The following is a 26043-nucleotide window of genomic DNA, read 5'->3' on the forward strand; positions in this document are numbered from 1 at the left end:
GCAGGTGGAAAGTACCAGTCCTACTAGGAGCTAATTTAGGGTCTCCAACTTTGGTGTGTTGATTTTGAAGGCCAAAGAGAGAGGAATGTAGTGGTTTGGGCTGTATGGACTGTGGATATCCACATTTTTTGAAGCTCCTGACTATTAACGCAAGTCCTGAGTTCAATTTGTGGTCCAGTCATAAAATTTCTCCTTTGCTGTTGCACATTATTTCACTTTGTCAAAGTTAGACCCTGAGTTCTCCTTGTTCTTGTTCATGTAAAGAAGATGGAGACAGCCTTAATTTTCATTCTATTCGCAAAAAATAAATATGTAGAATTTAATTTATATTCAATTGAATGTAATGAGGGAAAATATAATTACATACTGGCTCATACCGCTTTCCTACATGTAAGTACCGGTATCCAAAAATAGGAAATTGGTAAAGGATCAAAACTGTTTCAAATGACAGCAAGATTATTTAAAACAGGATGTGTTTGTAAAACAGTGATGCCTCCATATTGCAGCTCATGGTAAAGTTTAAAGTTTCTCAAATGCAAGTCAAACTCCAAGCTTAAGGTGAAGGTCAGGAAATCGAAAAATATTTGTACTCAAAGAAAGGTCTTGTCACAAGGAATACACGTGAAATATGAAAGCCTTAGAACCAACTGTTCTAAAGTTATGGCCAAGGATTTAGTCTTTCAAAAGAAAGGTCAAGGTCAAAGGGTAAAAATAGATGGTACCCAAAGAAAGGTTTTGTCACATGGAATACAACTGTGAAATACAAAATCCCTAGGCACCAACCATTCAAAAGTTATGGCCAAGGTTAAAGTTTTTAAAAAATAGATCAAACTCCAAGGTCAAGAGATCAAAATTATTGGTACACAAGGAAATTAAGGTCTTATCACAAGGTATATACATTTGAAATATGAAAGCCCTACCACCAACCATTCAAAAGTAATGACAAAGGTTAAGGTTTTCCAAAAGTAGGCTATGTCAAACTCAAGATCAAGGTCAAAGGGTCAAAATTGTTGGTAACCAAGGGAAGGTCTTGTCAGAAGAAATGTACCAGTGAAATATGAAAGCCCTTGCACTAACTATTCAAAAGTAATGGCCATGATTAAAGTTTTTCAAACGTAAGTAAAATGCCAAGTTTAAGGTCAAAAGGTCAAAATTGTTGGTACCCAAGTGAAGGTTGTGTCACAAAAGATACATCTGTGAAGTATAAAAGCCCGAGCCCTTACAGTTCAAAGTTATGACCAAGGTTAAAGTATTTCAAAAGTAGGTCAAACTCCAAGTCAAGGTCAAAAGGTCAAAATTTTTGATACCCAAGGGAAAGTCTTGACACTAGGAATACACATGTAATATGAAAGCCCTATAGCTCCAACCATTCAAAAACTTATTACCAAGGCTAAGATTTTTCAAAAGTAGGTTAAATGTCAAGGTCAAAAATAGTGGTCTTGTCATGAAGGAATACATTTGAAGCAGCGGCGGATCCAGGAATCTTGAAAGACGGGGCCCGACCAGTTTGGGGTCGGGTTGGGGCCTAGGGCCCTAGGACCAACCAATCAAAAGTTATGAGCAAGGTTAAAGTTTGTGTGGACAAACAAACAGATTAACAGACAAACACAAATTAACAAGCAAAAAGACAGGTAGTGGAAGACGGATAGGGTAAAAAAAATCGATTACGGGGTATTGCAGAAACCTATCCGGAAAATTAAATTCTTCACGTTTCGCCTTTGTGTTATAGGTATACAATGACGTCACAGTGTAGGTCAAAGTTGTCCTGATCGGGAGAGAAATCATGGCAGGTGCGAGCTCTCAAAATTTTTTCGAGGGAACAGAGAAACTTCTGGAGGTTTGGTTTAGCAGTGACAACGAATCTTCAGATCTCCGAGATGTCAAACAGTAAGTCTAATCTTCATAGTGTATTCTTCTAGATTGTTATATGATTTTTTTTTTGGCAAAGCAGTCCCACATGGACCTGAGCCCGGTTTGTGATGCACATGTTTCATTGTGAAATAACGCCCTTTTTAAGGTAAAATGTTTTGAATCTGCTTAAGCATTTTCAAATAACACAAATGAAGGACATACTTTTGCAAACCGGATGTAAAGTACAGTTTTGAGGCTCTACAGTTTACACAGGAAATATTTCTGGACCCCCTATAAGTAAATCAAATAAAGCTGTGAAATCCTGTTATATATTTTAATGTTTTATATTGCGTATGATATCTCTAACAAATTATATTAAAAAAACCAACATGATTTGATTTTTCTCTTCATTTAGAGTTGTTGTCCTATACTACAGATATTGGATTGTTTATATGCCAGTTTTTTGGTGTTCAATTAGTTAGAATAATCTAACTGTGTCTCAGACAAATTGTCACCACAGTTAGAATACGTCCCATAGAGCTGCAGTGTAGCAAAACAGTGTAGATCCACTCCTGTGTGATTTTGAAGAATAGTAAAGGAGTAGCACTGAAAATATCCACCAAATTAATCATATAAATTAACTAAAATATACTTAACAGCTGCATCTAAAACCCTTCTCTTTAAACCACCAATATATAATTGTAAAATAAGAAAAAGAAAACCAAAACCTTGGATGTCTAATGATATATCTCTACTAAAAAGAGAAGTCCGCAAACTTGGAAGAAGAATTCAAATGAATCCAAAAGATTGCAATTTATTACAGGCTTTCACAAATGCTAAACGAGAATTTAACAGAATGAAAAAGAAATCAAAACATGAATTTTATAAGACAGTAACTGACAACATTGACAACCTAAATCAGAACAATTCAAAAAATTTTTGGAAGGTCCTAAATAAAAATAAAATTAAGCAAAACTCAAATTCTTCCACTCCAGGACTTCAAGCATTTATGAATCACTATCAAAACTTACTGTGCTGTAAGGGCGATAACTCCTGTGAACATGTAGTTGAATCTGAAATACAGAAACTTACTCCCCTTGACTATCCTTTCACATACAGTGAAGTCAAGCTTGGCATTAAAAATCTAAAAACTGGTAAATCACCTGGACAAGACCTAATACTCAATGAATTTATTAAAAGTGGTTCAAGTACACTTCTAAATATATTAACAAAACTTTTTAATAAAATTCTTTTTTCTGGGGAAATACCCGAAGCCTGGAATTTGGTACAAATAACTTCTATCTATAAATCTGGTGACCCATGTAACCCATCAAACTATAGAGGATTAAGTGTTACAAGCTGTATGGGTAAACTTTTTAATGGACTTTTACAATGCCGCCTAAATTCGTACTTGGAAACAAATGACCTTCTGAGTAATTATCAATTTGGATTCAGAAGAAACCACCGTACCACAGATAACATATTTATCTTAAAAACTCTTATAAATAAGTACTTAAAATATAAGAAACAAAACATTTATGCATGTTTTGTGGATTTTACCAAAGCCTTTGATACAGTTGATCGAACTTTAATGTTACCAAAAGGGCATAGGTGGGAAATTTTACAATGTTATAAATAATATGTACTCAAACACTAAATATTGCTGTAAAGATGAATCTTGCTATAGTGAACATTTTATAGCTACACGCGGGGTTAAACAAGGAGATAATCTTTCCCCAACACTTTTTAATATATTTATTGATGACTTCTACTCGCAGTTAGTTAATTATAACACAAACCCTCCTGAATTACAGAATATTGATGTCGGACATTTATTCTTTGCAGATGACTTAATTCTCCTCTCTACTACTAAAGAAGGTCTCCAAAACTCAATAGACTGTCTCTCAGAATATTGCATAAAATCAAAATTGACTGTTAACCTTGATAAAACTAAAGCAATGATTTTCTCAAATAAGAAACCTGACACAGCTCAACATTGTTTTTATTATAATCATTCAATAGTTCATCTTGAACATGAATATAAATATCTGGGAATTATTTTTACTTATAATGGTAAACTTAAGTATGCAGCTGAACACCTAGCTGACCGTGCAAGAAAAGCTTTTTATGCAATGAAACACTCTTTACCATTTCATAACAGCTTATCTGTAAAAACTCTTTTAAAACTATATTCTTCACTTATTGAACCTATCATTTTGTATGGTTCTGAGATATGGATTTCAGACTTTAATATTAATATAAACAATTGTGATCAACTACCTTTTGAAAAGATACAGCATTTAATATTTAAAGACATCTTGGGTGTACAGAGAAAAGCTTCAAATTTAGCCATTAAATATGAGCTAGGAACACTTCCTATTTGTTGCAAAGCTTTCATCTCTATGTTTAAATATTATAAGAGACTAAAAAACCATAATAATAAAAATGGAATTAGAAATCAAATTCTTATTGCTGCTTTCTTAGAAGATGACATTCTGTATAATAATGATGTAAAGGATAATTGGCAGAGTCAGATTGATAAATTAAAAAAGAAACTTAAACTTCCATCATTAGATATCACTGATAGCACATTTAGCAGCTACTTGAAGAATTTCTACATAAAAAATGTTAATTTGCAACTTCAGAACATTGAATTCACCAAATGTGGTAAATTATTATTTTACAGTCAAATTAGAAAGAACTATGAATTACAAGACTACTTGAAATTTCCAATTAATAAATCTGTACGTTCTAAATTAACAAAACTGAGAATTTCTGCACACCCTTTAGAAATTGAAATTGGCAGATATTCAAAGCCTTGTATCCCAAAAGAATCTCGTTTTTGTCACTATTGTAAAAATGTTGTAGAAAATGAAATACATTTCATATATGACTGTCCTATATATAAAGATTTGCGAAAAAAGTATTACCCTTTGAACATCTATAATTTAAATGATAACATGTTGAAGGAAAATCATTGTAAAGTACTTTGTAATCCTGACAATGCAGTTCATTCTAGAAGGCTATGCGAATTTTTACATGAATGTTTTGAATGGCGTTCTAAAAATAGAGCACAATAATATATATTTAATGCATTAATTAGTTTATCTCTGTCCATATTATACTGTTTATGCTATTTGCATAATGATTATGTATAACTTCAAGTTGTAAAAGTAGTTGACTTCACTGATTTGTACACTTGCATGTATGTATGTACTTTAGTATATGTTTTAGTAATCTGAAAACACACTGTATTTTTCATTTTGTTTGTAACATGGTTGTATGCCAACATGTTTGGTGAATCAATAAATTGAATTGAATTGAATTATAACCATGATAACACACAGGTGCTTGGGGACGGGACCCCACCCACCCATCCCCGTATTCCATACCCCAAGGAATCTTTGACTTTTTTAAAATAAAATGTTTTTCTATGACATTCACAAAGTAGTATAACTGAAAAATCCAAAATATAACCTAAAACTAGCTTTTTTAGCTCACCTGAGCTGAAAGCTCAAGTGAGCTTTTTCTGATCACCCATTGTCTGTCGTCTGTCCTTCCATCCATCCGTCTGTCCATCCGTCTGTAAACTTTTCACATTTTCGACTTCTTCTCAAGAACCACTTGGCCAATTTGAACAAAACTTAATACAAAGTATCCTTGGGTGAAGAGGAGTTTAAATTGTTAAAATGAAGGGCCAAGTCCCCTGTAAAGGGGAGATAATCAAGAAAATACAAAAATTAGATGGGGTCATTAAAAAATCTTCTTCTCAAGAACCACTGTGCCAGAAAAGCTGAAACTTATGTGGAAGCATCCTGGGGTAGTGTAGATTCTAAATTGTTCAAATCATGACCCCCTGGTATAGGGTGGGGCCACAATAGGGAATCCAAGTTTTACATTGAAATATGTAATAAAAATCTTTAAAAATCTTCTTCTCAAGAACCACTGGGCCAGTAAAGCTGAAACTGATGTTCAAATCATGACCCCCGGGGCGGGCCCACAATAGGGAATCCAAGTTTTACATCGAAATATGTAGTAAAAATCTTTAAAATTCTTCTTCTCAAGAACAACTGAGCCAGAAAAGCTTAAACTTATGTGGAAGCATCCTGGGGTAGTGTAGATTCTAAATTGTTCAAATCATGACCCTTAGGGGGTAGGGCAAGGCCACAATAGGGAATCCAAGTTTTACATTGAAATATAAAGTAAAAATCTTTAAAAAACTTCTTCCCAAGATCTAGTGGGCCAGAACAGCTGAAACTAATGTGGAAGCATTCTAGGGTAGTTTAGATTCTAAATTGTTCAAATCATGACCCCTGGGGGTAAGGTGGGGCCACAATAAGTACTACGGGGGGGGGGGGGGGGAGAAATCAGGTGAAAAACAGCAAGATCAAAGTTACTCAGGTGAGCGCTGTGGCCCATGGGCCTCTTGTTAAAAAATCACACTCTCTGATACTAAAAGAGAACAAGGTTGGCAACTTCAACAGACGACTTTCGACTGATGGGAAATCCTCAAAAAATGAAGATGAAAGCTACTTACTTACTGGAAATAAAGGTTTCCATATCTTCAGAGATTATTAATTAATGGATACATTGCTAATTTGTGCCTCACTGTAGTTCCAGTCTTGGGAATTTTCATGTTTAACACTCGCAACTCGTCATTTCAATTGTCAACAAACAGAACCCTTGGGGTACGGAACATGGGGGTGGTTGGTGGGGGGGGGGGTCCTGTCCCCAAGCACCTGTGTGATAACAAACCTTTTTAGTTCAATGTTAATATTAGTTGTATACCATTACTGCACATGTTATATGTCTTATATTTGTTCCTAAAAAATAATCCGTATACACAAGGAAAACAAAATTATACTGATAAAAAGAGGGACATATATACTAATAGACAGAGGGACAGACTTACTGATAGACAGAGGGACAGGCTTACTGATAGAAAGAGGGGCAGGCTTACTGATAGACAGAGGGACAGAATTACTGATAGACAGAGGGACAGATTTACTAATAGACAGAGGGACAGGCTTACTGACAGAGAGAAGGACAGACTTAAATACTGATAGACAGAGGGATAGTCCTATTGATAGACAAAGGGACAGACTTAATTACTGATAGACAGAGGGACAGACTTAATTACTGATAGACAAAGGGACAGACTTAATTACTGATAGACAAAGGGATAGAATTAATTACTAGTAGACAGAGGGATAGACCTATTGATAGACAAAGGGACAGAAATACTGATAGACAGAGGGGCAGACTTAATTACTGATAGACAGAGGGACAGACTTAATTACTGATAGACAAAGGAACAGACTTAATTACTGGTAGACAATGGGACAGACTTAATTACTGATAGACAGAGGGATAGACTTAATTACTGATAGACAGAGAGATAGACCTATTGATAGACATAGGGACAGAATTACTGATAAACAGTGGGACATACTTACTGATGGACAGAAATACAGATTTATTAATAGACAGAGGGAGAGGAAAACTATAGTCTTTTCCAGACTAAGTGTCAATTAGTATATTTTGATTCACCATGTGAACAAGCACGTTATAAAAGCCAATACCAAATTTTACTCTGGAGAGTGGGCAACTGAGTCTTAAGTTTGCTGTTTGTCCACATCGTTTTCAAGAGAGAAAGATAATGCAGTATATATATTAAAAATAACACTTGATTATACATATAGAGAATAAAGTTTCTTTTTAATTCATTTTAAACCTTGATTTTATCATTTTTGTGCCCTTAAATGTATATAACCAGGGAATATGACTGTCCTCTTGCTTTCCGATCTTTTATATGTTTATTAAGTATATATGTACATTATTTGCTAATTTTGTTCATTGGCAACTTTTGAACAATTTTTACAAATCTGTTTCGGGTAAATTTTAACTGACAGCAGCTTATACCAGTGTATGCTAGTAATATTTAGAATTTTTTGTAAGCAGTTAGGATTCAAAGAGGAGTATGTAGTGTTTTCTTTTGGCTGCATGTCATAAATTCATGTCAGACTGAGAGCTTTATGATTATTATCAAGTGGCACTGAATCTTAATTTTAAAGGAATCTGCATTAGAATTTGAAGATGGCCAATGTGGCATCTTGTAGGAGGTTTTATTTTCCATAAGAAATCATTAAGATGTTTTGAATAAAATTATAGTGGAATTTATGACATAAAAATGATATATATCAGTACATTTATTAACACCCTTTTTATGCTAACTAATTACTAGATTACATTCCAGTTGGGAGTATATTTCATCTTATTGGATGGTATTTTGTGTCGCTGCCAAAGAATTTTTAAAAAAAAAATTTAAAAACATTTTGGTTAAAGTGCATCTAAATATTTTGATAGAAGGAATGCAGTTCCAGGTAAATTTTGGCATTATTAGAAATGCAAATTGTTACAGTATGCATTGCTCAATATTAATAAGTAATTTGAGATTAAAAAATTGTTAAAAAATATTTCTTCCATATGAATTCATCTACAAGTAGTTACTTTAAGAAGAATAATATTTGAATAAGTTTATTTTATTTTCCTCTTTTATTTAGATTGAATTAAAATATAAATGCCTCTAATTAATATATGTGCATTTTAAACAAAACTGATAGGAAAATCAAAAGGTTGGAAAAGGTAGCCTTAAGTTGTGGGAATGTTTTAATTTTGCTTTTTTTTTTTTAATTTGTATTTTTTTGGTCCTCTAAAATAAATACATGAACCCAGTGGCAAAAATCTATGTCATGGGATTTTTGCATAGACTTCATACAGACTCATCTCAAATTGTCAAAATTTTATGTTCATGTGTGAAAATTGAATATCATGTTATGATAAAGACCAAATTGTCTATTTCACATTTTCAATGGGTGTTAGAAAAATTATATTTCTGAAAAAGAAGTTTGTGTAGTTGTTTATTTATTTATAGTCATTAAAAACATTGAAAAGATGTAGGTTTAGAACAAGTTGACCATGCTGATTGACAGATGTTGATCTGTACTTGTAGGTATAATATATACATGTATTAAGATAAAATTATGTAAGATGATCTCGATAACAACTATTATGAAACAGTTATTCAGGATCAAGTTATAATGTAGAACAAACTACATGTATATATCACAATGAACATGTGACCAGATACTTGATGTACACACTTAGGTCATAATTGTCTCATTGATCCAAAAATAAGAAGACTGTAATATTTTAGGAATGACTCTAATTCTTGGCCAAATTATTCGAGTATAACCTGGTTTGGGGTCAATTTACGCTTTATAATCCGCGAAGCGGATTATAAAACAGCATCAAATGACCCAAACAAGGTTGTACTCGAATAATTTGGCCAAGAATTAGAGTCATTCCTTATAATTTAATTTTAAAATCATTAAATAAGTATGGGTGTAAAATTTCGTTGCTTTTTATTAGTTCAAATTTGCCGCTCAATAATACAAGCGTAGTAACGGAAGTGATGGGAAGCGAGGGGAGGTAAAAACTGATACATAGGCCTAGCAGCCTTGTTGTTTGTTTACGTGTGGTAAGATCGAATTATTGTTTGAAGTTAAAGGTACATTTATTAAATCTGGAATTTTCCATGAATCCTGAGGACTGGAAATGAGAGGATTGTATGGATACAGATGATTCAGCTGGTTGTCGGGGGGGGGGGGGGGGGAAGAGGGGGGGGGGGAAGAGGGGGTCCCCATACCAAACCAGGTTATACAGAAATAATTTGTGTTCCTTTTTGGATATTAACCAATCAGAGGCTAGAATACAAACAAAATTAAATTATATAATGTTGGCTGTAAATGCAAATTGTTCAGGAAAAATTGAAAGAATTATTAAAGAGATAAATGAAGTTCAGACTGGTTTTGTACTGTGAAGAACAATAAGAAAATTAAATCTTTTATTCATTTGAGAATAAAATCAATACAGGCAGTGTATATAATCAATGAGTTGAATTAGGTTTTAAATGATCTTTAATTAATATGTATTGATTGACCCACATAAAGCTCTGCTTAATCAACATTTGAGAGAAAATTTTCATGAATTCTGATTATTGTTGTAATCTATACTAATAAAAATATATGGAAAAATGAAATTTTTGCGAGCAAATACGAAAAAATAAAGTTCTTGTGAATAAAAAGTGATTTACTGTAACAGTACTGTATAGATTTTCTGCAAACGCTGTGATGAGCAGCCTCTGCACACATATATTTTGGCATCATATCTTTTGCTTATAATTTACTAGGGAAGGCAATTTGAAACCTGTCAACCGAGTACTTGGTCGGAATTATCGTAATCAGTTGGAAAATCTGTAATGGGTTTGTCAGAAAACTATCCTTTGCAGTTATCTATCAAATTACATATTGTATATTATTAAAGAAATATTGTAAATTAAGCGATAGATCAGACTTAGATCTGATTATGTTGACAATGCAGAATAAACTTGTGTGACATCTGGTCTGTCAGAAACTATTGATGTCTGGTGATATCTCTATCATGTTTCATGGTTTTCTAAATTTTTTTGTTTTCATTTGAAATGAAAATAAAATATATCATAATATTCAGATTAAACAAACACAGAAGGTCACTATGTGTAGTACCTTTTCAAAAGTTTTCTTGCATTATATGAATAGAGCTTACTTGAAAAGAAAATTGTCAAGAAAATGTGTATTTCGATGCAGTTAACCAGTTAATCGATGGGAACGTCTTGCTGTTAACTGAATAGCAATTCTGTATTCGATTGCCATCCATATCATTTTTACATAAGTTTTATATTAGAAATGATTAAGACATTTATTATACTTGTAGAGAAGACTGGGAGAAACTGCTTCGCATCGTTAGATGTGAAATAATTAGCAAGAAAAGCAATGACGATATGGATGCCTATGTACTGAGGTGAGATAAATATAGATTTGTAAACAAGCCAGCAGAGTGGAATGTATTTGACCCTATATTACAAATAACTGACCGAGATTTTAGATTCAGTGAATGCATACTTAGCTGTCTGTAACCCTGACCTGCTGCTTTTAATAGTAACAGTCAATGTATATGCAGAATACAAAACAAGTGCAGGAGAAATATTTTTGTATGTCTGGTCCTTGTTGAATTCACAAAAAGGGGGGGATTGAGGAGGATCAATAAAGTTATATTCATCACCATCACAATATTGAAACAGCTACAGTCACTTGTCAAGATAGATCAATTAACTTGGCAGAAGCAGAATTAAAAAACATTGATAGCTTTTTAGCTGAAGGCTCAATTAAGAGAGCTGTTGTATCAAAAAATGTTAAATGTCCTTCCATATGTCTTTTGTTTACTGTCTGTAAATTTGTCTAATTTTTGACCTGCTTGCTATCCACCTGCCAGTTTAAACCAAACTTGCCACAAAGTGACTTGGTTGAAGGGGGTATAAATTTGTTGAATGGAGGAACACACCCTTTTTATAAGGGAGATATTATTATAAAGACCAATGGGACAACTAAAAAATCTCGAGAACTATGGGACCAGAAAAGTCAAAATTTATGTGAAAGCTTTTTAGCTCTTCTGAGCCAAAGGCTCAAAGAGCTAATGCTATGGCCATTTGTGCGGTGTGTGTAAACTTTTTAGAATATGGGCCATAACTCAAGAACCCCTTGGCCAATTATTGTCAAATTTGTCACAGGGTATCCTTGGCCCAAGGGCTCCCTTTTATACTAAAACTGGGGTTGTGACCCTTTAACAAGGGGAGATAATTAGGAAAATAGAAAAAAAAGTACTGGTTGCTAAAAAATCTTCTTCTCAAGAACCACTGGGCAGATTATCACCAAACTTACACAAAAGGATGAGGATATGTTGTAGATTAAAATTTGCACGGGGATTTACCCTGGGGCAAAGGGCGTGGTCTCAAGGTCACTTCAAAGTTGACAAAAAATTACATTTTATTAAAATGTTGATATTTTGCTTACTATAAGGACTAGGATCATCAAATCTTGTCAGTTGGTGCATCTAAGGACCTCATATCATGTTGACTCAAAAGTAGGTCACGGTGACCTACTTTTTAAATTTTGTGGCCATTCTTTTTCAAAATGATTTAGAGGCATATTTTGAACAATTTAAGGCCTATGATCATCAAACTTTGTCAGTTGATGCATCTTGGGTCCTCAAAGTACGTCAACTAAAAAGTAGGTCACCTTGACCTACTTTTTGAATTTTATGGCTAATCTTTTTTAAAACAATTAAGGTCATTAATTCGAATACGGGGAGGCTTAGAATCATTAAATCTTGTAAGATGATGCATCTTGGGGCCATAAAACATATTTATTAAAAAGTAGGTCACAGTGACCTACTTTTTGAACTTTGCAGGCATTCGATTTCAAAGCGTTTTAGAGGCATAATTTGGACATTTTAAGTCCTATGATCATAAAACTTTGTAAGTTGATGCATCTTGGGTCCTCAAAAAAGGTCAACTGAAAAGTAGGTCACCATGACCTACTTTTCAATTTATATGACTATAATTAAATATTTCAGGTACTAATTGGCTTAGAATCATCAAACTTTGTCAGTTGATGCATCTTGGGTCTTCGGAGTAGGTCGACTAAAAAGTAGGTCACCGTGACCTACTTTTAAAAATTTATGGCTTTAATTAAATATTTCGGATACTAATTGCCTTAGAATCATCAAACTTTGTCAGTTGATGTGTCATGGGTCTTCGGAGTAGGTCGCCTAAAAAGTAGGTCACCGTGACCTACTTTCGGAAAATTTATGGCTTTAATAAAATATTTCGGATACTAATTGGCTTAGAATCATAAAACTTTGTCAGTTTATGCGTCATGGGTCCTCAGAGTACAACAACTGAAAAGTAGGTCACGGTGACCTACTTTTGAAAATTTATGGCTTTAATCAAATATTTCGGGTACTAATTGGCTTAGAATCATTAAACTTTGTCAGTTGATGCGTCTTGGGTCCTCGGAGTACAACAACTGAAAAGTAGGTCACGGTGACCTACTTTTGAAATTTTATGGCTGTATTTAATATTTTCAGGAATTATTTGGCTTAGAATCGTCAAAATTTGTCAGTTGATGCATCTTTGGTCCTCGGAGTAGGTTGACTGAAAAGTAGGTCACTGTGACCTACTTTTGAAAATTTATGGCTGTAATTAAATATTTTGGGTACTTATTGGCTAGAATCATCAAACTTTGTAAGTTGATGCGTCATGGGTCTTCGGAGTAGGTCGACTAAAAAAGTAGGTCACCGTGACCTACTTTCGGAAAATTTATGGCTTTAATAAAATATTTCGGGTACTATTTGGCTTAGAATCATAAAACTTTGTCAGTTTATGCGTCTTGGGTCCTCGGAGTACAACAACTGAAAAGTAGGTCACGGTGACCTACTTTTGAAAATTTATGGCTGTAATCAAATATTTCGGGTACTAATTGGCTAAGAATCATTAAACTTTGTCAGTTGATGCGTCTTGGGTCCTCGGAGTACAACAACTGAAAAGTAGGTCATGGTGACCTACTTTTGAAATTTTATGGCTGTATTTAATATTTTCAGGAATTATTTGGCTTAGAATCGTCAAAATTTGTCATTTGATGCATCTTTGGTCCTCGGAGTAGGTTGACTGAAAAGTAGATCACAGTGACCTACTTTTGAAAATTTATGGCTTTAATTAAATATTACAGGTACTAATTGGCTTAGAATCATCAAACTTTGTCATTTGATGCATCTTGGGTCCTCGGAGTAAAACAATTGAAAAGTAGGCCACTTTGACCTACTTATAAAATTTTATGATTATAATTTTAAAAAACATTTTAGGTATTAATTGGCTTAGAATCATCAAACTTAGTTGATGGGTCCTCAGAGAATGACAAGTGATAAGTAGGTCACCATGACCAACTCTCAGGTACTAATTGGCATAGAATCATCTTGGGTTCTCAGAGTGTGAATTGGAATTTCAAGGGTTTATGTAAATATACAGGATACTCCGAAGCTTCAAATAGAAGTGATAGGTTGTACAGTTTATCAGAAGAGCAATTCAAGGCCCATGGGCCTCTTGTTATTAAATGAAATCATGAATAGTGCTGAAATAGAGGAGTCAGAGTTATATAATATATAGAAAAGGGGCTAGGATAGGACTGGCATAGTGGCTATCAGGTTTATATATGTAGATATTTTACAAGATTTTAAGGTATATATATGCATATTTTAGTGAGAGCAGTATGTTTGTGACCAAGTCACGTTTCATCCTCAAGACTTGTGGACGAACCACCTTGCTGCTGGCTGTGGAGCCCCTGATAGGCTTAGTGAAGGAGCAGTGCGGGTTCACTAAAGTACTTGTAAGCTTTTTTTCTTCAAATAATTGAAATTTAAATATCTAAGGTCTAAGCACATCACTTTCCCTCCTAGTTAGAAAAATCTGTGTCCTAAGACACAGATTACAATAGCTGAAAACATCCCACATAGCTGCAATGTAGCAAAACTGAGAAGATATGATCTGGCATGATTTTGAAGGATTTAAATGGTAAGGCACTGAAAATAAGTGCAATATAGATCTATCGAAACAAAGATTTTTGTGTGTTTATTAAAGAATTATCAATATTAAGGACTTAAAACCACAATACCTATGATGTTTAACTGATGCGTCTTTCTTGTTTCTTGAATATTAATATATTTTGAATATTTATTTGTTGTGATGATGAGAACATTAAAAAATCCTTCCATTTAGAAGGTAATACTCACAAGGATTTTTTACTAATTTTTTTTTATTGGCTGATGAAATTTGAAAGTGGTTCAGATGTATCTTTTCAATTTGAAACCTTTGGAAAATCCTTCATTGTGTAACAGTAAAAATGTCTTTAACACATTAAATTTCTGAAACAGCTAGTGCCAAAAGAGGAGCTGAAAACTTTTAAATTTTAAAAAAAAACTGGATATATCAGGATATATCATGTGTTTTATATAAAAGGAGATAGAATCCTTTATGCTAAAAGTGGGTGATATATCGTGTTATTTATAATAATGTCCATATCAAAAAGATTTTTATTAGTTTGACTTCAAAATTTTATAATAACTTTACCCTTACCCCTCAGATTTTGTCCAACTGAGACAAGTTGACCATTGAACATTTATTCATTTTCATTCACACATTGTAGGATGTTTTCTACTCAAGGAAGAAGTTTTCTAAGCCTGAACAACAGCACACGATTCACCAGAACTTTGAAGAGGAGGTGTGCCATCTAGATAAGCTGTTCAAAAGTAAGGGTTCAAGATTTACTTAGATAAGCTGTTCAAAAGTAAGGGTTCCATCTTTGTCTAGATAAGCTGTTCAAAAATAAAGGCTCAAGATTTACCTAGATAAGCTGTTTAAAAGTAAGGGTTCCATCTTTGTCTAGATGAGCTGTTCAAAAGTAAGGGTTCAAGATTTACCTAGATAAGCTGTTCAAAAGTAAGGGTTCAAGATTTACCTAGATAAGCTGTTTAAAAGTAAGGGTTCTATCTTTGTCTAGATAAGCTGTTCAAAAGTAAGGGTTCAAGATTTACCAAGATAAGCTGTTCAAAAGTAAGGGTTCCATCTTTGTCTAGATAAGCTGTTCAAAAGTAAGGGTTCCATCTTTATCTAGATAAGCTGTTCAAAAGTAAGAGTTCCATCTTTGTCTAGGTAAGCTGTTCAAAAGTAAGGGTTCCATCTTTGTCTAGATAAGCTGTTCAAAAATAAGGTTCCATCTTTGTCTACATGATCTAGATAAGCTGTTCAAAAGTAAGGGTTCAGGCTTCATATAGATAAGTTGTTCAAAAGTAATGGTTCAAGCTTCATTTGTATGTAGTACATCTACATGTGTGATTAGATCTTGACATAATTAAATAATCTTTAAACAAAAACAAAAGGGTGAATAGATAATTATTTTATACTTTTTATGAATTAGTTTGATCTTCAACTTCATTAATGCAATTTGATTGAAAGGTGCTAAGGCCAAAAAAAATAATAGTCTTCTTTCCTGCTACCCGACCTACCCTATTTTTTTACACCCGACTCTAGAGTTTTTTTCAAGTTTTGGGAGAAAAAAAATCGGGAATTTCTGGAATTTCATCGTTCTGTCACTGTAATCGGTTTCCATGTTAACACAAAACAAGCATTTCATGAAATTCTTGTTTTAAATATGGACTTTCATAAAATACCACTTGAGTTGTGCATAAAAGACATGATCAATTTTAAAAGACAATGTTGACCTGTGACTTGTTTAATTTTATCTTGTATTAGTTCATATCCAAAAAATGCTGCCGGAAAAAAATAAAATAAAAATATAAAATAAAATAATTTTCCTGCCTACCTACCCTATTTTTTTCAGGCTGGTAGCAGGAAACAAGACTATTATTTTTTTTTGGCCTAAAACATATGGTATATTAATTTTTGGTAAAATAAGACTTCTGATTCACTATGCATTTTAAATACAAATTTGTTTGGAACTAATTGTGTATACATGTATTTACTTTGTTTTCAATAGATGGGGCTGCTTATACACTGGGAAGAGTAAATAAAGATTGCTGGTAAGATTTGATATGGTGAGGAAAACTCACACTTTAGTACACTAATTAGACTTTCAAACATTTCAAATAACAAACATAATGCAAATTAGATAATTACATATAAAAATAGTAGATGTAAGTATATGTGTTTATAATTTATTTAGAAAAAAATTAACAAGAATATAAAGAATTTCCACATACATGTAAATATATGGATTTATCATTGCAGTGTTCAATTTTCATTTTGAATTGTTATTTTCACTTCGCTGAGTAGGAGATGATTTGGAAATTTAAACTTGTTTAAACTTTGGAGCTAAAATTCTAATATTATTAATAAGAAAAGAATACCATTATTTTGTAAAATCAGCTTGACTGTTTTGTTTAGATCATGTATTCTAGAATAATAGAATTATTATTTAAGTAAGAAAACAGATGTATATTAAACGGCAACATAATGATATGGAAGAAACTTCTACTTGATACACATAACATTTTACTTTATAATGAATATGTGTTTTATCACTGGCAATTTGGTGATTGCTTTGTTTTGAATTGTTCTGAGTAAAACAAAGAAATTTTTTATTTCTTTGTTCCTTATGACTAGGTGCATGGAAGACTGCCAAGGGCAACAACCCCTGTCGCACCTCTGAGCGTGTTCAGATGCAGCACGGTTATTACAAAATGCACTGGTTTGAACGTAAAGCTTTATTCATAAACCCAGTCTCCATTTTCAAATGAAAAATTCCAAATTTGACCTCTCCCACCTTTGACCTTTGAGGGTCACATGATCTAGTCACATGACTGGGGTTCAGATAAGCTATATATCAGCCAGACACGTTTTGTGGTAGCCAAGGTTGTAATCTCTCATCTTTTTTTATTCATAGACACAGTTAATTTGTTTGCACATTATAGATAATTTTATCTTTTTAATGTCACGATAAGCAGTCATATGATTTATATCATATGTAATTGCCTTTATATTATCTTTAAAAATAAGTACATGTAAAGTTTAAAATTAAAAAAATAGCCTTTATATAATTTTAATGATGGTAAAATACAGTTTAAATGAAAAAAAATATCATTATAAAAATGCTGCTAATTGAAGTAATGATGGAATTCTTTTGGTGAATTATTTATGTGTATTTCAATACTTAGTCTCATGTTACAGGCACCTGTACACCATGGATGCTGTAGGAGTTATGGAACCTGATCAAACTGTGGAAATATCCTTTTAGTTTAATATTATCAATACATAGCCCAATCCACTGTCATTAATGAAGTCTATTGGTCCATTGTTATATTTTTTCAAACAACTTTTTTTTGTGTCAGGTGATACAGATTCCCAATAGGGTAAAAAAAGCAATATAGTAAAGTGATTTGAATTAGTTGCATGGAATAAATGGTTCTTTCATTTAAACATAGCAATTTATGTGACATGCAGTTGAATCCCAGTAGTTTTTAGACAAATTAAATATCATGGATATGTAGAAGTGAGGGGGAGTTCCTGAATGTTATAGGAATTGGAGACTCCATATCAACATCTCAAACCCATGATTTCTCAAAGTTGTTTTAACCATCCTGCCTTATTTGGATATTTTGACGAGACATTATTTGTAACATTGTATAATAGAATTTATTTGATTCTATGAAAGGGGTTTTACACTGCATCCACAATGTTTCTATGTCTTCCTTAACTGTGTCACCTTTTGATGTGGGAAATGTGTCCTGAAACAATGAAAATTTTCACCAAGAAGATGTGCAAGGATGGACCAGAGGCCACCAAAGTAAGTTTGGACTTTGGCAAGTTCTTGTTTTATTACCATGATATTCTGCTATCACCGCTTGATTTTATTATCAACATTTTGCTGAAAAAAAAAACAAAAACAAAACTAAAAATCAACAAGAAAAGAGTATAATGTACTCGGTAGACATAATTTGTAGCTTCCTTGGGAATGTTGTATTAATTATCTGGAATGTCTGTGGACACAAGAAATATTTATCAAATGTGACAAAGTCTTCATATTTTCAGTCTTCATAAAGCAGACCTTTCTAAGATGGAAGTTATCTTCCTTAGTAAAATACATTTTGTGATCTTCTTTTATGTCCACCATGTTAACATGGGTAAAGGTTCATTGTTGTACAATATTTGGAAGACCTCACTAAACTTCTGCGGTTCTCTGATAGCTTTTGTTCTGATTTTTCAGAAATCGGGAATCTGTGACATCATTCCTGGCGTCCAGATCGACGACTTCCTGTTTGATCCCTGTGGTTACTCCATGAATGGCTTGCTGCCAGGGGTTAGTCTTAAGAGTTGTTTACAATCTGGATATCGTGTATCCCAAAACCTTGAAGTCCCTTTCATAAGATTCAATTGTTTAAAGAGTGTAATTCAAAATGTCTAATCTGGCCAATTTTTGTGCAACTAGTAATTGTATCAGGATTAGATAAGTTTTACTGTATATCTTTAATTAAGCACTTAATATGTTAAATTGCTATACAATCCACTGGTGTGGCATCTCTTTATTTTCACCATGGTACATTTAGGCTTTAAAATTCAGTCAAATTAGATATTTATAGGAGGGCAGAAGAAACTAAATGCTCTATTTATATGATTTACTACCGTTGAATTATTGATTGACCAGTATGATTGTTTTTGGATATTTGAGTTGTTCTGTATAATTATTTAGTATTTAATTGAACTGACTAATGTTGTGACCTTTTCAGGGTTACTATATAACCATCCATGTGACCCCAGAACCCCATTGTTCTTATGTCAGCTTTGAAAGTAATGTTCCACAGGTGAGAATGTATTGTACTTCATTGAAATGTCTGACGATTATATCCTAAAGTATCAGGATAATAATAGTTAAAGGTGAATTTCATTACAAAAAAGTGTTGACTTATAAGGCCAAAGTTTTTATTTTTTTTTTGGTTTACAATTTTCTGTCTCAAAAAAATGCATTGGGTGGTCGAAAAATAAAAATAAAAATAATTTAGGATTCAACAATTTCATTTTATTTATACCAGCAATATTTATTTTAATAAAGATAATACACGTCAGTAGTACTTTTAAGTTTTATTGTCTAGATCACATAACTTTTTACTTAATTTTAATTCATTTCTAACTTTAGACTGAATATCATTTTCATTTACTAGTTCAGATTTTTGTTTGTCAATCAGTGCTTGGTTCCTATTTTGGGAAACACCATTTTTGGGGAATTGGGAAAAAATTATCGGCTATATGATGAAATTGGAAAATTTTTTAAAATGTTGCTTAAATCATGTATTCAGGGGTAATTCATTTAACATTTCAGCATGAACTCTAATTTGGGCAACCCAACGACAATTAAATATGATCCATCTTCATCATACAAGATCAATTATGATTAATAGACTAATAAAAGTAAAATGGACTTCAATGAGTATAAAGTATTTATACAACTTAGGGTAATACATGTATACATGTGTGTATGAGATTTCAATTTAGGTCATTATAGTATCTGTTTCTGGAGATTTATAAAAACCTCCTGCAAAAAATTATGCTAAGTACACATTTTCTCAAAGTCCTTTTTAAATATGTATTAATGCATTGAAAATATATTTTTCTATCTGAAATCATGCCTAAAGTCCTTACCATTCACTCGCAGATCAATGGAGTAGGTGGAAATAACTTAATAAATCTATATAATTACACAATATCATTTTTAGAAAAACGGAGGAAATTCGGATTAAAAGTTGGCGATGTTTTTACAGTGTTTTTAAACATGTGTTATGACTCTAGCTTTGCTAAATGAGTTAAATAGATGAAATTTACAGACAATCTGACAATTTTACTTTTTTCCAGAGATAATTAAAAATAAAAGCATGGTTCACCAATTGGGAAAAAACATGCCAAACTGGGAAAAACTTAACTCATTTTCAATTGGGAATGGGGCCGAATTTCGGCCCATGAGAAGGCACTGATAAATCCCTGTTATCTATAGGTGTATCCATGTCTGCTAGGTCGATCAGGGTTGGGCATACACTCTCCAATATTACGGTATGAATTTAGCCAATTGAGACATCGCAGTTAGAGAAAGGGATCATGCATCCAAGATTTTATTCACTTTTCCATGCAGAAAAAGTTCTTTTAAGTGTGTGTCATTGCTTTCAGTGAGGAATTACCTTGTTACATGACAGAACCGCCATTTTGTTTATTTACGGTCACCTAAATGTTAGTAAAGGTCTCATATATTTATAAGCGCTTATTTGACTAAGTTGAATTCTAAAATTTAAAACCCACCAGTTCAGCTGAGAAAAATCCGGAAAAAAAATGTGGGAAAAAGACATTATTTTTATTTTCATGATTGGTGAAAATTAGGGTCGGTGGAATCGTAAACCAAAAGAAAAAAAAACTTTGGCCTAAATAATATTATAACATAAAAATCTATTCTTGAGCAGTTTCTGCATTTGTGTTTATACAAGAACGTGTATGGGTTGAATTGTAAATTAATTTTTTAGCAATATTAAAACCAACTACAACAAAATCTTTGAAAACAACAATTATTCATGTATAGCTAAATTGAGGATCTATCATTTTATAGGAGAACTACATGGAACTGATGAAGAAGGTTCTTGACACGTTCAAGCCTGGCAAGTTCTTGATGACTGTCTTTGCAAACAAGGTAAAAAAGAATATGAACATCTGTACACCATGTTTGCCACTATATGTTTCTTCAGCACTAAATTTTTACATGAGAAGAAACTGTTTTAGACAATATTTTTAACAATAGATGTGCCCATTGTCATGAATATTTTAGCTCATGTTTGATATAAAATGTGTAAGTGAGCATATAATTTGAATATCCCCTCATAAGTACCACTACCATATCTTTTAGGAGTCTATCGCCAAGGACAGCCACAAGCAGTTGGAGGATAAAGACTATGTCCCCGGCTACTCCAGGGCTGACCACCAGTTCTGTACCTTCAAGAACTACAATCTGACCTACTCCCACTTCACCCGCCCCATCATCTAGGGAATGGGGGCCGGGGGTTTGAGGTGTGGCTGCCTGTGTCTCCCTCCCTCTAGGCCCCCGCTAGCCTTGTTCAAGGCCATTTGTTTTTCCAATATTTGTTTGTATTTATCCTTAACCTGTGTTGTGTATGTAGTGTTTCTTTGGAATTCTCATCAGACTGTTTTGAAATATAGACTTCGGTTTTCCCTCTTCTCCCTTAAACCTAGATAAGTAGCCTTATCATTCTGCTTGTCAGTTATTAGGATTTAAATTTAACTTAATATAAAGACTCTATTATGTTGTCCACTTTCAGTTTTACACACATTTTAGTATAAGGAGAAAAATATATTGTTATGATTTGTTTTTTGTTCGTGATAAAATTTTTATATTTTGTGCCTTGTTCCCGTTATCATGATTATATGATTATGTTTTGGATTTCTTTTTAAAGTATCTTGTTATAATAAATTTTATTTTGACCTTGATTTCAAATTATATGTTGATATTCTTACCTTAATCTGTTTATCATGATCCCAATACTCAGTATGTATACAAGAAAATCAGAGGAATTCAATATGTAATGCATTCAAAATTTTATATTAGATGAGATATTAAGCTTTAAAAGTAAATTACCTGCAAAAGCAAAGAGTTCCGTGTTTATGTTTAGCTGGAGCCAAGGGCTCAGGTGAGAATTTTCTGATCAAGAAGACTCAAGTCTGTCTATCATCTGTTATATGCGATCTGTAAAATCATTTTCCACTCAGTTTTGCAGAAGCAGTGCACCATTTCCCCCCCAGTCTTGCCACAAACCTTCATTGATTGAAAGGGAATTTGTGGTGGCATATATATATGCCATCCACATATTTTTTTGTCAACAAAATATATTGCGTCAAGTCAAGATAACGATCTTGCCAAGTCAAAATACATGTAACTTACTGGTTTTGTCAAGATACACCAACTTTTATCTCCTCTAGTCAAGATAAGATACCACACAGGAATCAATTTTGTAGAAGTGAAGGTTTTAATTAAATTTTTTTTTCTAACGAATAGCTGTCATCTATGGAAGGGAGATTATAAACCTATATGAAAAATCAAAAGAGATGGGCGTATTTGATGTGTGATCTGCAGGAATCGAGTATGAAACAGTTCAAATGTCAATGATTTGGTCGGCAGACAACAGCTGGACAGACTTTACAAATTACGCACATAGCAAAATGTTACATTTACTTTGAAATTACATGTCAAATTAAAATATTTAAATCTGCTAATCAGATAACATAGTAACACTTCACATAAATAATAAACACGTATAGGATGAAGTTAAATACGGTTACATGTCAGTAAGTTTGAGAACTAGGTTTCCCTCTCGGTGCAAAAGAAGATGGACGTATGTAGCGTGTTATCTGCAGGAATCATCTATACGAAACATTAATAGTTTAAATGTCCACGATGTAGTCGGCTGACGATAGCTAGACAGACTTTTCAAAGTTACGTACATAGGATAATGTAACATTTAATTTGAAATATCTTGTCAAATTCTTATTTTTGTGTCCGCTAATTTTAATGTGTAACACAGTGATGCATCAAATAAAAAACACCCGTAAGATAATAAGGATATAGTTAAATGCAATTACAAGTACATGCGTATATAAAAGTATTAGTAGGTTGGAACACAATTAGTTGCGCTCTCGGTGCAACAGAACTAGAATTTATCTATTTTAAAATAAAACAGTACATAAAAATAAATTGATAAAAGAATTCATTGTTTTCACTAAAAAAAAAAAATATTTGAGTTCCACTTAAGGAAGCTCTAAACACTGATCACTAAAGAGTTCAAATTCCATGGTAGTTTTATGCGCTTAGAGTGATCTGCTCTTTGATGTAAAATGGAATACATGGAACTCTACATTAAATGACACAATTTAAAATAGATTAAAGCATTCTTGATATCATATTAGACCAAGATAAAGTAATTGAGAACATTATTTTCAAGTACTTTCCCAATTTAACTAAACAGAGGTGATTTCAGTTCAATAATACTTCATTGTCTTTGAACATTTTTTCTGGAGAAATATGGCAGGTAACCTATGTTGAAAATGAAGTAGAAAAATTCAATATGTACATCTTTTTATGATAAAATTTTCTCAAAGTCCAAAAAACATTTTATGTTAGTGCTAAGAGCTTCCTTAAGGATCGAACCACAAAATTTTCCATTCCATTGCACTAAGACGGGTAACGCATACAACTGAGCTATCATCGCTACACACACGTACATTTTTAAACACTTTTTTCTAAAAATTTGCTATCTCTAGGTCATCTCTCCATAATTTTGAAACGTTATTTGTGTGCATTTATTTTTCATTCAGAGAAACTAACAAGCATTTGTATATAATGGAGAGAAGACCCAAACACGATAAGAAATGGACTTTTTCCGGAAAAAAAAAAAAAAAAAAAAAAAATCCAACGCGTAAATGCGGTGCTTCATTGTCGTTTTTAAAACCATATACACATGTAGCATGAGGAAGTTGCTCCCAACACTTTTCGTGTTAAGGAATTTGTCTCAAAGAAAACAAAATAAATTTTCTAGCCGAAAGATGCCCGTATATCGTTGAACTTTAACACATATATGTTCCAATTTTAAACCTGTCACGTGACAAACAGCTGATGTAAGTGATGTCGCTTTGGCCAAACTCAGCAGAGACACGATATATACGAATGCAAACACCACAATTCACATTTCGCGTTATCAAACCTAATGCTGTTAAAAAAATAATAAAATTGTATTCATTTTCCCTAAATATATGAGGCGTATATTTCATGGGCGTCTTTAACCTAGCTGCAAATGAAGCACCACATTTAAATATTGGAATATTTTTTCGAAAAACTGAAATTTTTATGGTCTCTGGGTCTTCTCTCCATTTTTACTAATGTTTGTTTCTTTGAACTAAAATGCACACAAATAACGTTTCAAAATCATGGAGAGATGACCCAGAGATAGCAAATATTTAGATTGATTGATATTGTATGTTGTTTTACGCCCCATTTGAGAATTTTTCACTCATAGAGACGTCACCATATACCGGTGAAGGACCTTTACTCGGCACTCAGGGCCATTGAGCAGCAAGGATTCTTTACCGTGACACGGGGCCTCGGTTTTTAAGGTCTCATCCGAAAGACCCGCAACTTTCACTTCAAAGTGCCGAGCGCTTGGCGAAGGAACAGTTGGTACCTATTTTTTTATCGACTTAAGTCAGTCGCGGCCGTGATTCGACACACGACCTTCCGATCACGGAGCGAGCGCTCTACCGACTGAGCTACCGTGACGGCAAAATGCAAAGTTGAAAAGGCGAAGTAACAAAAAGTGCGAAACGCAATGATGCGAAGTCAAAGGAGCGAAAATGTGAAGACTGGAAGGCGAAAATGCAAAGATGCAAAGGCTAAGGAACGAGACTGCATCGCCACTTCCCCTTGCATCTTCGCCTTTGCAACTTCGCATCTTTGCCCTAAAGGCGAAAGTGACAAGGTGCGCTTGGCCCCATCAGAACACCATAATATGTGCCTACCCTCAATCAGCATATTTTCGCCCCATAATTAGGGTAACATAACTTAAGGATTTCTTTTAGTTTTGTGAATGCTATTAATGTGTAAATCACGCAGACTTGTAACTCAAGTATATTTCGTATATTTAGCGCAATAGTATGTGTTTTTGTTGTGTATACATGTATTTTGAAATATTTTATATGTTTATAAACAAAAAATGTATTCTAATCGAAAATTATTTCAGTTTTCATGAGATTGCGAATTCACTAAAAACAAATCAATGTGTTTTTTTTTGTTGTTATTTATTATTATTATTTTCTTCTTCTTCTTATTTTGTTTTTATGTTGTAAAATTGTCATTTTTAACTCTAATAAAATTCTACATTTAAAATATGTTGCACAATGAAGAGGGAAAATGGTGCAAATAACATGATAAATATAAATTCATAAAAATACCATCTCTCTCTCTCTCTCTCAAACTCCCATAGATACCTTTGGCGTCAAACTGTGCTGTTCGCAGTACATATTGTCTTTGGAAGGTGTTTTGTTGCATCATTCATCAGGGAGGAAAAAAGGCTTGACTCGGTGTCAATATGTACTGATGAACGACAATCTGTGCAGTAAAAGTAGTAGGAACATATTGTCGCCGGTGACACTATGTTCTGGGCGACCAGATATACTGTCACATCATTGTGATATAAGTGAGTGGCTGTAGTGTCTTTCAGAGAGAAGTTCGAGTAAAATCCTTCAAAACTCACAGATTTGCAGAACCGCAGAATTCCGAAGAAAATTATTCGCTTTCACAAAATTTCAAAAACTTGCAGAAAACTTCAAGCTTATTGGTAATTTGGTTTTCTCCATTAATGTTATCTGTATCTGAAGGGATCATTGTTTTAAACGAATTTTATGTTAAAACAAGATGTGTTTGTGAAACACTGATGCCCCCGTATGGCAACTTATAGCAAAGGTTAAATTTTCTCAAATGCTAATCAAATATGTTGGTACCCAAAGTAAGGTCTTGTCTCGAGGAATATACCTGTGAAATATGAGAGCCCTAGCAGCAACCATTGAACAGATATGGAAAAGGTTAAAGTTTCTCAAAAGTAAGTCAAACATCAAGGTCAAGGTCAAATGGTAAAAAATAATGGTGCCTA

At 33.2% G+C, this 26043-nt stretch overlaps 1 protein-coding gene across 1 annotated transcript; it reads left to right on the forward strand.

The window, feature by feature from the left end:
• Window positions 1-1754: 1754 nt before the first annotated feature.
• Window positions 1755-21996, forward strand: LOC133185404 (S-adenosylmethionine decarboxylase proenzyme-like). The gene is made up of 11 exons (XM_061320584.1): window positions 1755-1887; window positions 10666-10752; window positions 14045-14171; window positions 14988-15090; window positions 16338-16380; window positions 17528-17582; window positions 18063-18143; window positions 18564-18656; window positions 19084-19158; window positions 20943-21023; window positions 21237-21996. The coding sequence occupies exons 1-11, from the start codon at window positions 1784-1786 to the stop codon at window positions 21372-21374; spliced, it is 987 nt and encodes a 328-aa protein (XP_061176568.1). The 5' UTR covers window positions 1755-1783; the 3' UTR covers window positions 21375-21996.
• Window positions 21997-26043: the final 4047 nt, after the last annotated feature.

The sequence above is a fragment of the Saccostrea echinata genome, unplaced genomic scaffold, assembly GCF_033153115.1.
Source record: "Saccostrea echinata isolate AGI-Se365-2 ecotype Australia unplaced genomic scaffold, CSIRO_AGI_Sech_v1 ptg000012l, whole genome shotgun sequence".
NCBI lineage: Eukaryota > Metazoa > Mollusca > Bivalvia > Ostreida > Ostreidae > Saccostrea > Saccostrea echinata.